At 40.3% G+C, this 20,540-nt stretch overlaps 1 protein-coding gene across 2 annotated transcripts in view; it reads right to left on the bottom strand.

Moving 5' to 3' along the window:
• Positions 1–20,540, bottom strand: part of LOC126348303 (ribosome-releasing factor 2, mitochondrial) — a 193,845-nt gene that overhangs the window by 55,311 nt on the left and 117,994 nt on the right. For both annotated transcript variants that reach the window (XM_050002344.1, XM_050002343.1), the window contains 2 exons: positions 19,630–19,761; positions 19,375–19,536 (listed from right to left, as the gene is read on the bottom strand). In XM_050002344.1, coding sequence (XP_049858301.1) covers positions 19,375–19,536; positions 19,630–19,761 — 294 coding nt within the window. The remainder of the gene's footprint in view (positions 1–19,374; positions 19,537–19,629; positions 19,762–20,540) is intronic.

Genomic DNA, 20,540 nt, shown 5'->3' with positions numbered 1-20,540 from the left:
TTGCATAGTCATCTGTAACTTTTTTATTTTTTGCAGGAGGACAATGAAATTTTTTGTGAAAATACTTGGAACATTTAGCTATAAGTTGGTTTATAAAAGTATTTTCTTTTATTTACAGGCGAGCCATAATGGATCATGAAATAGGTGTCAGGTTGTGACGACAGTCTGTGATGGAGTTCCTCTTCAATACCGGTGATGACTCTGTCACATCGATTCACAGGAAGTTGCTCCTGTTTACGGGGAGGACACAGTTGGAGTGCTCCGGTATCCAGTGGTGGTTGCAGAGGTTTAAAGAAGGTGATTTCTCTCTACTGGACAATCCACGTTGCAGTAGACCATCAATGGCAGTGAGTGATGTGAATAAGGAGATCATTGATCAAATCATCCAAAATGACAGATGTGTGATGACACGACAGCTTGCTGAAATGACTTGTTTGTCATTGGATAGTGTGGTATCACTGGTACAGTCACTAGGGTACAGAAAAATCTGTGCACGTTGGGTACCTAGATTACTGACATGAGAAATTAAAATGCTGAGGAAGAATGTGTGCAAGGGTATCATGAAAACCTTTACTGAAGAATGGAAACAGTGTTTTGATGATGTCATTACCCAGGATGAAACATGGTTGTTTTTGTCCAAACCTGAGAGTAAAACCCAATCCATGCAGTAGCGTCATCCGGGTTCCCCTCAGAAGAAGAAACCAAGACTTTCACAAACAGCAGGCTGAAAGGTAATGGCCTCCTTCTTCTGGGATCAGTATGGTGACATTTTCATTGACATTTTGGAACCAGGTTACACAATTAACCAGGACCATCTCTGTTTGTCATTGGACACGCTGTGACATGACATCAAGAACCACAGACAACAGCTTCAGGGTCACCTCATAAGACTACACCATGATAATGCCAAACCCCCTACAGCCCTTATGACACAGGAGAAAATCAGGAAAATGAGTTGGAAAATTGTTCCTCATCCTCCCTACAGTCTGGGCTTGGCTCCATCTGATTTTTACCTCTTTGGTCATTGAAGGCCAACCTGTGCAGTAAAACATTTGATAATGAGAAAGACCTTACTGCCTGTGTCAAGCGTTGGTGTAAAAGTCAATCCCCAGAATTTTACCAAAGTGCGTTTACTTCATGGAAAGAATGTTGGGCCAGATGCGTTACAGCTGATGGAGACTGCATTGAGTAGGCTCAATGTATAGTTAAATGTTCCAAGTATCCAGTTTCATGTTCCAAGTACATTCACAAAAAATTTCATTCTTCTCTTGCAAAAAATAAAACAAAATAGAGATTACTGTGCAAAGCTTTTTGAAGGTACTTTGTATAATTCTGATAGTTACTGGTTCCCACTAAAGTGCAGTCACAGCATTCATCTCTAGACCAGATACCAATACTATCTCAGCTTAAGAGTCTTCCTCCTGAAAATAAATTATTCTACTTGTTATACTGGTTGCCACATCCTGAAGGGATGAATTTTGAAGGTAGTGTTAGAACAGATATATTTAGTTGGAGATCACTGATAAGTACCAAGAAACATAACACACATGAAATGTAACCCTGTGGCTGCTCACCTTTTTAAATGACACCCGTCACATTCAAAATTATGAAATCTTAGCAAGTACTGAAACAAAATGACTCAACAATGTTGTGTGTCCTTCAGTTTCTTAGTTTAATAAGCCATACAACCATAGCATTCATTCACTATTTTCCATGCAGTAGATTGTAATTTTAAGGTAGGATTTAACTGAATTATTCATAGGATAGAGTAGAAGGGAGAGCTGCATCAAACCAGTCTCAGGACTGAAGACAACATCAACAACAACAGCTACAGAGCTGGATTTTTCCAGAAAGTTCCAAAATCTTTGAAGATAAATGTAGCAGATAATTATAATAACTTTATATCACCATTCTAATAATGTGGTGTTAACTTAAAGGAATCTTGATTTTCAAGTGGCAAGTTGTATGTCACATACTAACAAGTTGGATCACCTCGAAATTTGCTCATATATAATCTGAACAATAAAACATTATAACACAATATACAATAAAAATTAAATTTATTACTAAACTTAGTAACTTTTGGTTCTGAAATGTTCTATTTCAATAATAATATTTTATCACATCACTGATTAATTAATTTAGTGTACGCTACAATACACATTTAATGGAATATACATCTGTATATACCTGACAGGGACAGTGGTCCTCATGCCACAATATGCGATATGTTCCAAACCAGGTAATGCCAGGTATTGCAGCTAGTTACCACTAAATAACCATCACTGTCAGAGATTAACAGTATACCACATGAATGTAACAGTAACACTGTTCCATTGAAAACCTATCTACATAACAAACGACATTTTAATATCATGTAGGAGGGAACATTACAATTACTTCCCAATTTCTTTACTGCCAGTGTTTCCAAAGATTTCTGAGAAAGCAATGTATAGGGAAGTAGTAGAACATCTCAATGGACATTTGCTCTGAACTTCACAATGTGGTTTCAATAAAGGAGTATCCATAGAAAACACAATTTATGCCTTTATGTGTGAGGCACTATCATGGCTAAAAGACAGACTGTGGACAGTAGGTATTTTCTTGGATTTAATGAAAACCTTTGTATATAGGGACCATGCAATACTTTTGGATGATTTGAAATATTATTGGATTAGGGGAAAATCTGAACAATGGCTCACTACATATCTGGAAAGTAGGAAGTGTAAACAAACAGAGAAGTAGTTTGAACACAACTGGGACATTAAGTGGGGGTTTCCACAGGGTTATATTCTGCATGTGTTGCATTTCTTATACTTATCGATGCTCTCGAACTAAACATGATGGATGATGCCCTAAATTTTTTTTTCTTTGAAGATGATACAAGTATTATTGTGAGAGACATAAAATGTAAAATGAATGACGAGCTAATAGAATAATCAGTAACATTAGCACATAGCATCCGCAGAGCTGATTAATCATTGCTGATGACAACCAATTACAATGTGTACAGTTCCTGACATGGAACTCTTGTAAAAGCAAAATTTTATTGGTCTCAGGTCAAACTTCAGTGAAGTCAACCATTTCTAGTTCTTAGAACAGGGAGTAGATGGAATTCTGTCTTGGAAGTACCACATTAAAGCTATTGTGCAGAGACTGAAGGCTGCTATCTTCACTATTGACATCCATGTCTATACTCGCAAGCCACCTTATGGCATGTGGTGGAGGGTACTTTGTTTGTCCCTCTTTCCCTGTTCCAGTCACATAAGCATCAACGAAAGAATGATTGCAGGTAAGCCTCAGTATGGACTCGTATATGTCTTTGTGGTCTTTTTGCAGGATATATGTAGGAGAAAGTAATATATGGTTGACTCTTCTGGGAACTATAACAGTAGACCATAATGCAATGCAGAATGCTTCTCTTGCAGCATCTGCCAATGGAGTTGGCTGAGCATCTCCATGACAATTTCGCACTTATTAAATGGTAATGGAAAATGTTGCTCTTCTTTGGATCTTCTCTATTTCCTCTATCAGTCCTGTCTGGTATGGACTCCACAGTGATGAGCAATATTCGAGTATTGATCAAATGAGTGTTTTGAATGTTACTTCTATTGTTGATGAACTACATATCCTGAGGATTCTTCCAATGAATCTCAGCTCAGCATCTGACTTGCTTGTGATTGATTTTAAGTGTTTGTTCCACTTTGAATCACTCTATATGCATATTCCTAGATATTTATGGAAATAACTGCTTCCAGTGATTGTCCTGCAATTTTATAATCATACAGTAAAGGGTCTTTCTGTGTATGTGTTCACAGTATATTACATTTGATTATGTTGGGGGTCAATTGCCACTCCCTGCACCAAGTGCCTTCCTGCAATTCGACACAAGTTTATAGTGTCACACTTTTCCTGTATAGAACAGAATGACTTCCACTGTCTCTGACACTTGAAGGCTTGTTTATTTTGCTTACTTTCACACTGTTGTCTCATATGGAGAGATTCTGAGGAAACTATGTGCACTTACCAAGGATGTTCTTGGTTAAGAAAAGAGCAATCAGACTAATCTGTGGTGTCAGTTTCTGAGTTTCATGTAGGCCATTGTTCAGGTTTCTTGAAGTTATACCTCTTTCATCCCTATACACATATCGCACCATGGGAATAGTTATTCAAAATATTCATTCACTTACAAGAAACTGCAAGTTTCATTCAATGAACAATAGATGTAAAAATGATACACACTTTGATAACACTTCCTTCAGAATTTTACAGAAAGGTGTGCACTTTTCAGCAGCTTTCATTGTCACTAGACTTCCAGCAGAACAGAAAATAGTGTGTGATAAATCACAATCACTCAAACCCAAGCTGAAAGGTTTCCTTGAAGCACACTCATTTTATTCTGTACAGGAATTTCTCACAATAATCAAGAACCTTTCTCTGTAAAGTGTTATCTGTTTGTATACTCTCTCACAATTTCTTTTCATTTTTATTAATTCTGTCGTTTTTAAATTTTCTAGCCAGCATTCTGTAAACTATGTACTAACTCACACTATGACCAAGTAGCTGTCACTTGATTGGTCTTACAGAATCTGAAATAAACAAACAAAATATATTTTTAAAAAAACAGCTGGATTTGATGGACTGACAAACATAAAGGCCCAATATGAAAAGTAACAAAAATCAGTGTGATGGACTTGTCTGTTAGTCTTGTATTGGTCAATGATCCAAAACACATTTCTTTAAAAGGTGAAATTCTGGAAGCAGTACATTCTCAAAGAAATAAAGATAATCAATTGTCTCTCATTACAGATCAACCCCATTGCTTTCAGTTTTTTTTGTTTTGGAGCAAGTATTCTGTTTCACAATAGACAGGTACTTTTCCAGTGATACTATGTGGAAAACTTCTCAGTTTTACTTCTGTAAAGGCTCCTCTATAAGGAAGGCCATATAATTGCTTAAAAATGAAGTCCACACAGAACTAAAAATGAACAGAGATGTCCTATCATTACTTTCATTGATCTAGCAAAACCATTTAGTTTGTGCTGATCATATAATCTATATGGGGGTGGGAATACTGGTATTTGTGCCACACTTCTTGAAAAACAGAAATTCCACAATAAAACAACTATGACAATGTGAATTAGAATAGAGTGCTGAGTAACAGACAGATACTTTACAGTCTACATTTAAATGTGTTTGTCTTCCACTCAGTGCCTTCTCTATGTGGTGAGTAACAATCCATATTAATTCACATTGTCAATTATGAAAAGGATAGATTACCACTCACTGTAAACGTGACACACTTAGTTGCACATAGGTACAATGGAAAGGAGTTATACACAAAGCTTTTCGCCAAAACCTTGTTTAGAACAGAAAGGAAAACACACACACATCCACATTTCATCCATAAATGACCATTACTTCCATCTGCTTTAGCTGGACTGAAACTGTTGCATTGAATGAATGCAACAATCATGAGTGGGACAGGGAAAGGCGATGGATAGCAGAATATGGTGGAGGGAGAGAAGAGTGCTATCTACGGACAGCATGCAGGGACTACCGTACAAGATGGCAGGACAAGACTCAGGCAGCCTCTGGAGGTGGTGGGGTTGGGTCGTGGGGATGAGGGGGTGGGTGATGAGAACGGGAAGTGGAAAAGAAGAGGAACAGAGAAGGGTGCATTGCCAGACAGTGAGTACAATAAGCCTGAAGGGACCTGTACTGGGGGGGTGTTAAAGAACAGGGGAGGCAGAAACTGTTGGGTGGAGGGTGTGGGAATGACAGGTTATTGTAGTTGAGGCTGGGATAACTTTTGGAGCGGAGAATGTGTTGTAAGGATAACTCCCATCTGTGCAGCTCATACAAGGTAGCAGTGGAGGGGAGGATCAGGTGATCCAGGTTGTGAAGCAGCCATTAAAATCAAGCAGGTTATATTCAGCTGCATAATGTGCCACTGGGGAGGGTGTCCACTTTGCTCTTGGTCGAAGTTTGATTGTGGTCATTCATCCTATTAGACCACTGGTTGATATTCAACCAATATAAAAAGTTGTGCAATGATTGCAAGGATTGAGCAGGCCTTGCACATGTGTTTTCCACAACAAAATTTCTGAAATTGAATCCTTTGCTTTCCATGATCTGAAAGAGCATTCCAGATACCACCTCCATAAGTTATTTAACTTGTTACCTCGGTGATGATGATGTTTGGTTTGAGGGGTGCTCAACTGCATGGTCATCAGCACCTGACTGTTACCTTGGGGCACCACTATTCATCCCCTATCCTATACCTGCCCTGTTGCACCTAACCAGCCGTGGTCACCTTCCAGGAATTTCTTATCTCCAACTTGGCCTCATCATCCTTCCCCAAGTTCCTTCTTAAGAACACCAATCTTTTGGCAGAAGAAAGGGCAGCCATACACAGCCTCAAACCAGATCCTCATCTAATTATTCTGCTTGCAGACAAGGGTTTAACCACTGTTGTTATAGTGACTACATGCTAAAATACCTTTATCAGTTGCCTGACTCCGTCACCTATAAATTCTGCCAGAGTGATCCCATTCCAGAATTCCAGCATATCCTCCAATCCCTGCTTAAAATCTTAGGCTTGAATACAGTTCCCTCCTCACCCCCTTGACACTCCACCTTCTACATATTCTCAAAAACAGACAAACCCAGAAATGCTGGATGCTCTAGTGTAGCTGGTTACTGTGCCTCCACTGAAAGAATGTCAGCCCTCTTAGATCAATACTTCCAATCAATTGCCCAAAATCTAGCATCCCATGTCAAAGATATCCACCACTTGCTTTCCCACTACTTTACTCCTTCATCCCTACTTGCCACTGTTGATGCCACTTCCCCACACACCAACATCTCTTATGCCCTGTGCTTCAGACTCCATATCCAATATCTCATTCATCATACACCTTACTAACTTTATCATAACACACAGCTACTTCTCCTTTGAAGGGGAGATATGCAAACAAATCTGTAGCACAGCCACGAGCACCTGCATGGAGCACTCCTATGCCAACCTGAACTGTAACTACAAAAACAGTAATGTTTTCTGTATATTACTAAAAGATTTGAACTCAAAAACTCTAAAGATCCATAAGATCATTAAAAAGAATGAATGACCAGAGTAAATATCTCTGGTGAAAAGGAGCCTTGTACTGATTTACTGTATACATAAAATAAAATGGCATTGCCAACTGTTGCACTGCAGGACTATTAAGTATTGAGACCTGACAGCCTTTGTTGGCAGGAGTAATTGGAGAACTACCACCAAACACAGTTGCTCGTCAAAGTATTATATCGTAGATTTAATGCAAACAATGTCCTGCAGATTATACTTTATATGTCTGGCACAGTTGTGGTAAACAGCAGTAGAAGCCCAGAGGCTTCTAGGCTTATACAGGGTGATTCTGTGATTATGTTACAAACTTTCAAGGATGCTGGAGGAGGAGAAATGTATCAAACTGAAGTAAGAGACTCTGGTCTGGAAACAACTGCATCAAAAGTTATAAGCCAAAATTGTTCTGACAGGGGACCTCTTCTACTGCAAGCTCTTTGCTTCCCATATTTTAAGAGGCAGTACTATGAATCAAAATAACAACAAAACATCCAGGAAATATGGGCTCTAAAGTGCATACCTTAAGAGCTATGAACACTTGTTCATCTTTGCTACTGTGAAACACATCTCTTCTACTAAACGAGGTTCATAGTTCTTAAGGTACACACTTAAGAGCTCACATTTAATGGATACTTTTCCTTGTTTTAGTCCATATTACCTCCTCCAAAAATAAGGAAAGCAAAAAGCTAGCAGTAGAAGAGGTTCACTATCAAGGCATTAGAACAATTTTTCCTTATAACTTTCGACTGCCGTTTCTGGACCAAGGTCCTTTACCTCAAATTGAAATATTTACCTGTCTCCAGCATTCCTGAGAGTTTATAACATCTTTATGGATCCACTCTATAGTGCAAAAGTGCATAGTGTTGGTGGAAGTCATAGTTTGACTGTATTCTTTTAGTTGTATATTTCCTCGTTGAGTGTGAATTCTGACTCGGAAATATGAGAACATTTCAGGTAGCCAAATGTATCATGCAGAGTCATTCACTATCAAGGATATTATCTTCCAGTACAGTAACTACAATTCAAAGTAATACTAAAATGACAAAAAGTTAAACAAAAACAACCAGAGAGGGAAAAGGTTAAGCTACTGTCAAGATATACTCAGAAAGCAGAAATTGATATCTGCATTAGACTGCTCATACCTCAATCATGTTTGCTCTTTTGTAATAAAGTAAGTGTAGTCTCTTGGAGAGGTTTATAATACGATGACATAAAAATAGCATTTTCACTATGTTTTTCTAAGTAGAATCCAAAGGCATCTTAAATTAGATCACATACAGGCCGCAGTCACAGCACCATTTCAAAGCTTTGGCTATAGTTCCAAGACACAGATAGTCACATGTCAGTATAATATTGGCTAAGATCACGATTAATATTGTCACATAGAAGAAGGTGTAATTAGATGAATGACAAATACTAATTTCACTTAACGAAGGTTTATTCAGCACTTGCGCATACAAGAGCGCGGAGTGAACTGACTCCGGCCAGAACACTTACAGTATATATACAGTTACAGAACATCCAGTACAATGATTCTTCACATTTGTGGATACTTCTAGAATGTACTTGAACCAAATACAGTTTAGGTGAGTTTTGAACTCACAATCCTCCATGCAACAGTTGAGTATCATAACCACTACACCACAGTGGCTGTGCAACTCAGCTTCTTCTGCGACATTGCTCCCTCCTTAAGAGAACAGCATCTCAGTGTTATGTCCTCCTAGTCCAGGATCAAGTCATTGGTCCTGCATACTCCAATTCCCTATGACTGATGTTCGCCCTGGCGGTGATCTTCTTAGAACTTCCTTTGCCGCTATGCTCTTCATCACCTTTCTGAATGTTGCATGTCACTAGAGTTTCGAATTTACCCTGGGTTGCAAGATCCTTATAGGGCTTCATTTGAAGGTCGTGGACCATATCTCTGATCTTTCGTCATCTTGTGTCAGGGTCGAAATCTTCAACTTCATAAGTACCATCAAACAATTGTTTTACAACCTTATAAGATCCAAAGTAGCGCCTAAGAAGCTTCTCAGAGAGACCAACCTTCCAAACAGGAGTGAAGATCCAAACGAAGTCACCAGACTAGTAGACAACAAGGCGGTGGCTCGCATCATACTTTCGGTGATCGTTTTCTTGACCCTGCAGTGTGCGGAGTCAAGCTAATTGCCCAGCTTCCTCACCTCTGGTTAACAACTGGCCAATGTAGTCATCATCCACATCATGAGGATGTAACAGAAACACAGTGTCCATTCTTGTAGCCGCCTCACACCTATGCACCAGGAAAAAAGGGGGAAATGCTGTGGTGTCTTGTTTGGCAGTGTTGTAGGCAAATGTCATGAAAGGTAACACCTCATCCCAGTTGCTCTGCTCAACATTAACGAACATTGATAGCACATCAGCCAAGGTCTTATTAAGGTGTTCAGTAAGCCCGTTAGTTTGTGGATGGTAGGCAGTTGCCATGTGATGAGTAATGTTGCACCAATGGTTTATCTCTGTCACAAGATTTGATTGAAAAACTTTCCCTCGATCTGTAATTAACGACCTTGGGGCACAGTGTTTTTAATACAATGTCTTTCATGATGAATTTTGCTAACTCTAATGCTTCAGCTGTTTTCACAGCTTTTGTAATGGCATAGCATGTCAGATAATCAGTGTAAACAATAATCCATCTATTACCACTAGCAGACATTCGAAATCATCTGAGGAGGTCAATCCCAACACGCTGGAAAGATGTTTTGGCTGCTGGAATTGGTATGAGTCACCCAGGTGGTTTCTGAGGAACTGCCTTTATCCTCTGTCGCTCTCGACAGTGCGACAGATAGCGATGGACACTCCTAAATAAACCTGGCCAGAAAAATCTCTTACAGATCCTATCATATGTCTCAATAAATCCTAAAAGTTCAGCCTCAGGTGTGTCATCGAATTTCTGTTGAACATCTAAGCACGTGAGTTTAGGAATCACTGGTAGCCCCTCTTTCCAAATGGTCAAAGTTTTTCTTGCAAAGTAATCCATTAACTACCTCAAATTGTCCTTCCACATCCTCTGCAAGCATAATTTGAGATATCCTGGCATCCTTCTTCTGCTCAGCAGAGAGATCCTGGAGTGCAGTGAGACAGTCTCTATCTTCATCAAAGTCTTGATGGTCTCGCACAGCGTTTCTTTAGTGACAGTCAGCATCTTGGTGTTTTCTTCCATTTTTGTACATTATGGTAATGTCATACTCTTGAAGACGTAGTGCCCACCTGGCAAGTCATCCTTTTGGATCTGTAAGACCTGTCAACCAACAAAATGAATGATGGTCTGTAACAACTGTAAATGGCCTCCCATAGAGATACTGTCAACAGCTGCACATGGCCCAGATCACAGCAAGTTCTGCAGGTGCTCTCTCATCATACAGACCAAGAACAGGGTTAGTCGTCAGAGCTTTTCGCAGCACATCAAAAGAATCTTCTTGAGCACTACCCCAGGTAAATTTAGCACCAGCTTTTAACAACTCTTGGAGAGGTCTGGCTTTGATATAAAAGTCTTTGACAAAATGACAGTAATAAGAACATAATCCGAGGAAGCTTCTCACATTTCTAATACTTTTAGGAATAGGAAATTCCATTATAGATCTCACCTTTTCTGGTTCTGACCGCACACCTTCATTTGACACAAGGTGTCCAAGTATTTTGATTTCTTTTGCTCCAAAAAGACACTTTCTTGGATTAAGTTTCAGTCGGCCTGGTTGGAGACACTTAAGTATGGCCCTCAGTCTTTTTACGTGTTCATCAAATGTCTCGGACAACACTATAATGTCATCTAAATAAAAAAGACACACCATCCATTTCAGGTGCCCCAGAAGATTATCCCTCATCCATTTAAAAGTTGCTGGTGCATTACACAAACCAAACAGCATTACCTTAAACTCATACAGGCCCGCAGGGGTGACGAATGCAGTTTCCTCACAATCAGCCTCATCTACTTCGATTTGCCAGTATCCCAAGTACATTTCCATGGTTGAGAAAAACTTAGCCCCCTTCAGACAATCTAGTGTATCATAAATTTGTGGAAGGGGGTAAATGTCCTTTTTAGTTATCTTATTAAGCTTCCTGTAATCAACACAAAAGTTCCAACTGCCATCCTTCTTCTTGACCAGAACCACTGGTGATGACCACGGGAACTGTGAAGGCTGAATGATGACATTCTTCAACATTTTCTCTACCTCGTCACAAATTATTCAATGTTTGGTTGCTGTCACATGGTATGCTCTCTGGCTTATTGGTGGATGGTCTCCACTGCTAATCCAGTGCTTCACCATCAATTTGTCTAATTTGCTCTTCACCTGTGGATTGAAGCATTCAGAGAACTCTTGAAGAATGGCAAGTAGCTTCTTCTGTCATTCCTTAGTGAGATCTGGTGATAGTCAAGCTAGAAGATCTTGTCTCGTAGTGGTAGCGCAAATTTTGCCCACAGACTTGGCATGGGAGGTTTCTATGATGCTCAGGTGTTTGGCAATTAATGGCTCAGTGTGTGCTATGCACAACCATCTTAGAATGATCTGAGGTTCTCAGCGACAGTTAACTATCCACAATTCTTAAACAAGATGACATAGGTTGGGGGTGACCAAATTATTTTTCAGTGGTATGCTTCTCTTACATTCCACTACAAGATCCATGGGTTGATGCATTGCATGACACATGACAGTTATCTTTCTAGTGCTGACTGCAGGAATGATCACTTCATCCAGTACACATAGTCTCCACACACTCGGATGCGCATCTTCCTGTCCACAGTATGTCATCCTGTCTAGCATAATCTTCGAGTGACCACAATCTATAATCACATGAGAAGCTTTCACAAACAGTCCCATCCGAGAATGACGTCATGGCTACACTCTTGTAAGATGATGAATTCTAAGGGCTGTGTATGGTCACTTATATCCACACAAATGACACCTCTCCCTGTATGTTTTACATATTTCCCCTTAGCCACCTTCAGCAGAGATGTTTTGTTGTCGACAAATACAGTTTTCTGCAACTGGCAATGCTACTACTCTGAAATGACTGAATATGATGCGACACAGTCCACAAGAGCTTGGGCTGGTCAGCCACCCAGGAGGATACTCGCGTAGTTTCGTATCATTTTTGTAGTGATCAACTGTGTAGCATTTTTCTCTTCAGTGGCCTCACCTCCACGGAGGGTCATACCCTTTAGTTCTCCAGGTTGCGGCGGCTATGTGATCAACTGGGACTTCTAAACAATGATGGAGACTTTGATTGGTGTGTTGGGGAGTGTCCTCACCAGCGGCTAGCTTGTGGCAGTGGTGACCTACATCGTCCTGCACCCACATCTTCTTGTTCATCTTCATCGTCCTGGAGTTGGTGTCAGCTAAGATCGATCTGCTGTCTTCTGGTGTGGGCATCATCAAATATCTGTCACCTTTCTCAACAATAGTGCACCACATGTCCCAGTCGTCCACAGTGGAAACATACTGGTTGGTTATCCTTGGTCCTTCAGACGTCAGTCTTCCTTGGTGTCCAAACAGGTTCTTATGCGGCGATGTAGGAACATAATTTCACCTGGGTCTCTACTTTTTCACCATTTTAAAGGGAAATGTAGGATGAAAGATTGGGTTCAATGTCTGCTCCACTTCCTCCCTTATGACCTCTTGAAGCATCTCAGTTTTTTGCTCGCCATGCAATCCAAGTGCCTTCTGAACTTCCTCTCTCACTATCTGATGATGAACACTTTTGAAATCAGTTCCTTCCTCCATCACAGACATTGATAAGAGGTTTGGAAGCCATTCAAACTTCTTGCATGTAATTCTTTTTTGATGCATTGTCTCAATATGCTGTCACCATTTTATGAAGTCATCTGTTGTCGAAACCTCCTTCAGGAGTAGGGTTTGATACATGTCCTTAGCAACACCCTTCATGAGATGTACAACCTTGTCTTCCTCCTTCATTCTAGGATCTACTATTTTTCACAGCTCCAACACGTCTTGAATGTAGGATGCTGTAGTTTCTCATGGACACTGTGCCCTACACTTTAATTTATCTTCAGCCTTGCACTTCTGTCGTCGTGTGTCACTGAAATACACTCCTGGAAATTGAAATAAGAACACCGTGAATTCATTGTCCCGGGAAGTGGAAACTTTATTGACACATTCCTGGGGTCAGATACATCACATGATCACACTGACAGAACCACAGGCACATAGACACAGGCAACAGAGCATGCACAATGTCGGCACTAGTACAGTGTATATCCACCTTTCGCAGCAATGCAGGCTGCTATTCTCCCATGGAGACGATCGTAGAGATGCTGGATGTAGTCCTGTGGAACGGCTTGCCATGCCATTTCCACCTGGCGCCTCAGTTGGACCAGCGTTCGTGCTGGACGTGCAGACCGCGTGAGACGACGCTTCATCCAGTCCCAAACATGCTCAATGGGGGACAGATCCGGAGATCTTGCTGGCCAGGGTAGTTGACTTACACCTTCTAGAGCACATTGGGTGGCACGGGATACATGCGGACGTGCAATGTCCTGTTGGAACAGCAAGTTCCCTTGCCGGTCTAGGAATGGTAGGACGATGGGTTCGATGACGGTTTGGATGTACCGTGCACTATTCAGTGTCTCCTCGACAATCACCAGAGGTGAACGGCCAGTGTAGGAGATCGCTCCCCACACCATGATGCCAGGTGTTGGCCCTGTGTGCCTCAGTCGTATGCAGTCCTGATTGTGGCGCTCACCTGCACGGCGCCAAACACGCATACGACCATCATTGGCACCAAGGCAGAAGCGACTCTCATTACTGAAGACGACACGTCTCCATTCGTCCCTCCATTCACGCCTGTCGCGACACCACTGGAGGCGGGCTGCACGATGTTGGGGCGTGAGCGGAAGACGGCCTAACGGTGTGGGGGAACGTAGCCCAGCTTCATGGAGACGGTTGCGAATGGTCCTCGCCGATACCCCAGGAGCAACAGTGTCCCTAATTTGCTGGGAAGTGGCGGTGTGGTCCCCTACGGCACTGCGTAGGATCCTACGGTCTTGGCGTGCATCCGTGCGTCGCTGCGGTCCGGTCCCAGGTCGACGGGCACGTGCACCTTCCGCCGACCACTGGCAACAACATCGATGTACTGTGGAGACCTCACGCCCCACGTGTTGAGCAATTCAGCAGTACGTCCACCCGACCTCCCGCATGCCCACTATACGCCCTCGCTCAAAGTCCGTCAACTGCACATACAGTTCACGTCCACGCTGTCGCGGCATGCTACCAGTGTTAAAGACTGCAATGGAGCTCCAATGCCACGGCAAACTGGCTGACACTGACGGCGGCGGTGCACAAATGCTGCGCAGCTAGCGCCATTTGACGGCCAACACCGCGGTTCCTGGTGTGTCCGCTGTGCCGTGCATGTGATCATTGCTTGTACAGCCCTCTCGCAGTGTCCAGAGCAAGTATGGTGGGTCTGACACACCGGTGTCAATGTGTTCTTTTTTCCATTTCCAGGAGAGTACTTGCGCATTTCCACCTGTAATACTTCCGAGCTTGTGTACTTCTTCTCGTTGTTCTCATATGATTGCTTGGCAGTGCCCTCCAAGTAGAAACATATGTTAGCCAAACACATGGTGTCATCCCATTTGTTAAATTTGGCTAAACACTCATATACCTTCAGCCACTTGTTTGGACCTTGGCCATAGTCACCAGAGAACCTGGAAGGATGTCTCATATGGTGGCACACAGTTGCCAGAAAACATACGGTATATACACAGTTACAGAACATTGAAGTACAACAATACTTGACATTTGTCAATACTTCTAGAATGTACGAGAATCAAATATAGAAATTAAAATTTTACAGTTCAGATTAGTTTTGAACTCATGACCCTCTATGCAACAGTGTAGTATCATAGCCATTACACCACAGTGACTGTGCTAGTCGGCTTCTTCTGCAACAATCACTGATCTTAAACACATGAGAAATTCAACAATGTCTGCAAGACATTTGTCTGAAGAGGTTGTAGCTTACAAAAGAGTTGCAGTTTCCCAGCAAACCACGCGTCAGAGATTAAGAGTGCTTGGTTTGTCTCACTCAACACAGAGCAGTAATTAGTCCATTTATTTTGATGTTAGAATAATAAAGTTGACTCGAGCATAAGTGAATGAAGAAATGTGCTCTTCATAGACAAATTCTACTTCAAGTTGCAATAATATTCACATCACACACCTGTCTGGGTCTTCATTTGTTGTTAGGTGTATTTTAACACCCACATGTACAAAGATGAAATACTGCAAACACTTGTGTGACATTTCAGCTGTGCAGTTAGTTGGCAGCTCCTCTACATGGAAGACAATGCCCATTACCATTTCTCAATGGTCAATGATGTGCAAAAAGATAGTGTAAAGATGACACATTAAGTTCCAGACAGGCACAATTAAGCACAACATAAGCTTTCAGCTACACCCTTCATCAGAAAAAGAAAGAGAAACATACACCATTCATTTACACAAGCAAACACACCTCACTCACACATGATCGTTTCAACTCTGGAAGCTCAGACCACAATGCAGCTATCATACAGGATGGAAGAAGCATTCTGGAGGGGGCAAGGAAAGGGAAGGGATAGCAGTGTAAGGGTGGGGGTAAGAGGACTACTGTCTGACGGAGTTTGCATGGACTAGACTGCCAACAGATGCAGCGTCATGAGGTGGTGCGGCAGGCAGGTGGGGAAAACAGAGCCAAAAAAGGAGAGGAGCAAGGAAAGATGGGTGGGTGCATTGGCAGGGGGTAGCAAACAAACAATGTTAGACAAGAATGGGGAGGAAGTGACAGGACATAAGGGATGGAAACAGTTGGGTGGAGGGTATGGGGACAGTATGTTATCATAGGTTGAGGCTGAGATAATTCGGGGGCAGAGAATCTGTTGTAAGGATAATGCCCATCTGCACGGTAACATATCTAAATCTTAATTCTATAGGATACTAGTGGGTTGCTCTCAGGAGCTGAACAACAACCGAGTAGCCACAATTAAGATCTTTTTCAGATATTTACACAGCTTTTTCTCATGAATGGCATTCTCAACATAACTCTTGAACCATTCCCGAGCACATATCACATCAATACAAACCATGAGTGTTCTTTCTTTCTCTCTTATTTAAATTAGTGTTTTCTCATTGAGAACCAAATAGCAATGTTTTTTAACACTTTGGCATGCCAAATGCCTGTTTCTTGTTTTGCAACCCTTTAAAAATATGCTTGAATCTCTCAGTTATGCTTAAATTTGGACACTGTAGCTTCACCAAATTGAAAGACATAAGTACTGACTTCAATGAGTCTGGTATTCTCACAGTCACTCATCTTGAATATTAGCCAATTATTTTTATCAATTTTAAAATTGTTTTTCTGAATTTATTATTCATTGTATACTTTCTAATCATGAACTATGACAAATTGCTTTCTGAACTGATTAGCCATCGTATACTTTCTATCTCTAAGCAATGACATAACTAAGTGCTTTTTTATGATGAATATCACAAAACTCCTTTGTAAACCATTCAAAAATAGTATACACAGTCATTTACAATGAACAAAAGCTCTGCAGTTGGTTAAATGACACAGTCTTTCAGGTGATCTTTTACAGCCATCTATGTACTTCCAATCACCAGTATTCATATTGTGGACTTTAAATAAAATTTGTGTTCTTTTGAGAGACATTAGTATTGAGAAAACACAGAAAAACAGCATATTTTGAGGTTCATTCAAAAATAAGAATCATATGAAACCAAAACAATGAAACAAACAGTAGAAAGTAATCAAATGATGCCAAGACAGAGTGTATATGTGGACAAGGAAAAAAAATTCCCGGATTTCCCGATTAAAAAAATACACTTTTTTCCATGTGAAGAGACAGTATTCTCTCCCACGGCAATCTAAAACTTATCAATCCTTTGAATGGTTAACATTTTATACACCGGCGTAGACCTTCCAGCCGCCACTTTAGAAAACGAAACCCAGCAAAAAAGAAACAGTAGAAAGTAATCAAATGATGCCAAGACAGAGTGTATATGTGGACAAGGAAAAAAAATTCCCGGATTTCCCGATTAAAAAAATACACTTTTTTCCATGTGAAGAGACAGTATTCTCTCCCACGGCAATCTAAAACTTATCAATCCTTTGAATGGTTAACATTTTATACACCGGCGTAGACCTTCCAGCCGCCACTTTAGAAAACGAAACCCAGCAAAAAAGAAAAGGTCTTGGAAAGATCTCTGATGTGCAGCAACATGTACACTGTATATTTACATAATTACCAAAGTATAAATTTGAATTTCACCAAACACAGCACGATAGTTTCCAAAGCATTGAAATACAGATTGTGATGCCCTTTTGTAAGCGAATCATAGCTCATGTCACGTCATCTCACCAGCCATGACAGCAGATATTCAGAGGATAGGAAACGTGATGTTGTCAGCCGCTAGCAACATCACTTAAGAACAATCGACCCACAAATGAGAAAAGTTAAGGGTTTAAATTAATAAACATAGTGTGGCTACAAGAAAAGCTAAGCTTTCACATATAACATTGATCTCGAATATTAATATGCTACAACAGAAGATACGCTTTCACGTGTAATATTGGTCTTTTATTGCGTGTGTTACACTTTAAAATACTTCACACAAATGTGCCAGTAAAATATAAATGTCTAGTCTTCTGGGCTCCTTAGTCCTCAGAGTGTTAAGTTTCAAATGAGATACAAATGATCTGTAATTTTAAAAAAATCATTGCACATTCTCACACGCAACATAATTCATCTTGCACAAAAGGAAATTTACTTGGAAAGAAATGCTATTCAAATCACCATTCGCCATATTTTCCCAACACCTGTCAGAAATAGCTTTGTTTTGGCTGTTGCCAGAGAAAACCATAAAACAAGCCTTATTGCACATACGCAGCTACGATGGCATAGGAAACCCGTATGACGTCATAAAAGAAACAGAACATCAGAGGATATTCCACGAGCTTTGCAATTTCGTAAACCATACTAAAATGTATAATTCAGCTTGAAGTGCACATTTGTATGTCCACAATCTCAATGAAGTAGGTCCAAACCTCATATTAAGCTTTTCAGTGTGGTTTTTGGGATGTAAATTTCTTGAAGCACCAGAACTGTACTATCTCACATTTGGTTCTTTATTATGGCAAAATGCAAGACATGCCAGAAGATGAAAATGTGGAAATTCAGCAAACAATTGGAAATTTCATTGTTCTGGAAGGCGATTATTGCTTGATTGCCCAAAACGTGAAAATAAAATAAAATCAGGAAACTGAAACTCACAACATATTTCAGCCTTCCATAACTATGTGCACGTATTTTAATTCACTTGATAGCTCCTGAAAATTTTTTTCCGGTTAGCATCTGGGTTCAAGTCGCCAGAAGCGGGAGAAGGTACTGCTCACATGCGACTGAACTGTGCACGCGCATAAGCCCACTGGTATCTGCTCAAATGAATCTAATGTAAACAGATGTGACGTCACGCTCATCAGAAGCAGTTTGCTGTTACGAAGTATAGCATAGTCTTTGCCCTAAAGCCTTTGACGTATTTTGCTATCAGCAGATGCTTGTGTGTGCATGGTACTTTGTTGTTGTAAAGGTCGTATTTCTTTTGCAACTAAAGTTTTATATATTTTTTTATAATTTACATTTTATTGCTCCAGTATTATTTTTTAGTAGTGGGATAAAATATTGTTGTTTATTAGAGTGTCAGTTTTTACCAGTCAAAATTACAAAAATTTAACTGAAAATTAAAACCATGAAAAATTCCTGGATTTTCCCAGTTTTCTCCCGGATAAAAAATTTCCCAATTTTTCCCAGATTTCCCAGTTGTCCCGGGGCATATACACCCTGCAAGAACACAAATGATAAGAGACACTCTGTACAGAGCAACGTCCAGGAGTATAATTATGACAGCGAAACACAGAACAGGAAAGGAGTTAAAAGTAAAACAAACAAGTGAGCAAAATCTAGGACAAGCAGATGCAACCTGTACATGGACACTGAAGAAAGAAAAAGGAAGAACAGAGAAAGATCGAGGAGAGTAAATAGAATAAGATGATATAATGAAAAGTAATGAATAATCTACAATTCTCCCATCATATTTTAAACTATCATATTTCCACATTTTCTTACTACAGTCAAAAGGCAAAACTTATTTTCCAAACAAATAAATATCAGCTCCTAATATACTATCAATGTTAGGTACCTGTGATGGAGGCTCTATTGAGCAAAAAAAGACAGGGTCCGGCACAATGGTGTCTATTCCAAAGCTTTCATTCACAGTGGCTTTATTCCTTAAGGACAGAGCCTTTCTAGCTCTTTCAGCAATGGCATATGATGATGTCAGAAAATCTCCTGTTACTGTATTCTGAAGAAACAGAAAAATTCTTGTTAAGCTAAATAAATAAGACCTAAACATGTCACACAGCATATTCCAACACCATTAAAACTTTAATCTCACCTTCAGACCTGAAACAGCAGCAATATTTCCATTTGTTACTTCATTAACTTCAGTAGTTTCATCTGCATAGACAACCATTAGTTTCCCAGTATTCTCCGTCAGTTTTTGCTGAATATTATAAATCTTTTGATTCTGAAGAGACAAGAACAATTGTGGTCATCAATGTGAACAGAAATTCACTCACCTCTAGAACAACTAAAATTGTTTCTTATGCATTTCAGGAGGATGGAGAAATATTTAAACCACTCCCTGTGCTTACTGCGCTTAATTGTGTAGCCAAAGGTCTCTTGTGTGTGTGTGTGTGGGGGGGGGGGGGGGGGGGGGGGAAGAAAACAGTGGCATCTGAGGTTTGGGAGGTCAATGGTCAGTGTCACTGATTAGCTGTATCTTTGCCATCACACATTATATAAAACTAGATATTATCCATAGCTGCACTTGCATGTCAGTTGTTTTGTTATGATGAGTAATGGTGAGTGAGTAAGCTACTGTATGAGAAATAACGTCAGCTGCCCTCATGTGTGTACCTGTTTGGCTAAGTACAGCTCATGGCGTGTTGACCTCCCCTCTCCTCCAAAATGCATGATGACATAGTATGCTCAGTGTCACTACTAAGCAATGCATGCAGAAGGGTATGGGTTGGAACGCACATCTATGCGCCTTACTATGGAAGTGGCTACATATTATACAATGTGTACATTATGCAACAAATTTACATGGTTTATATTCACTAATGGATATTTTTAATCTTCATATCAAATTTCATCAGAATTGGTTCAGCAACTAAGTCATGAATACATAGCTGACAGTTAGTTTCTAGTTAATAATATTAATATGAAAGTATGGATTAAACATGTTGAGGATTGTGTAACCATTGTAACCACAACATTGAGTTGTATTGCATCAAACATATA

This window comes from Schistocerca gregaria, chromosome 1, assembly GCF_023897955.1.
Source record: "Schistocerca gregaria isolate iqSchGreg1 chromosome 1, iqSchGreg1.2, whole genome shotgun sequence".
NCBI classification, from domain to species: domain Eukaryota; kingdom Metazoa; phylum Arthropoda; class Insecta; order Orthoptera; family Acrididae; genus Schistocerca; species Schistocerca gregaria.
This window is presented reverse-complemented; position numbering and strand designations above follow the sequence as displayed.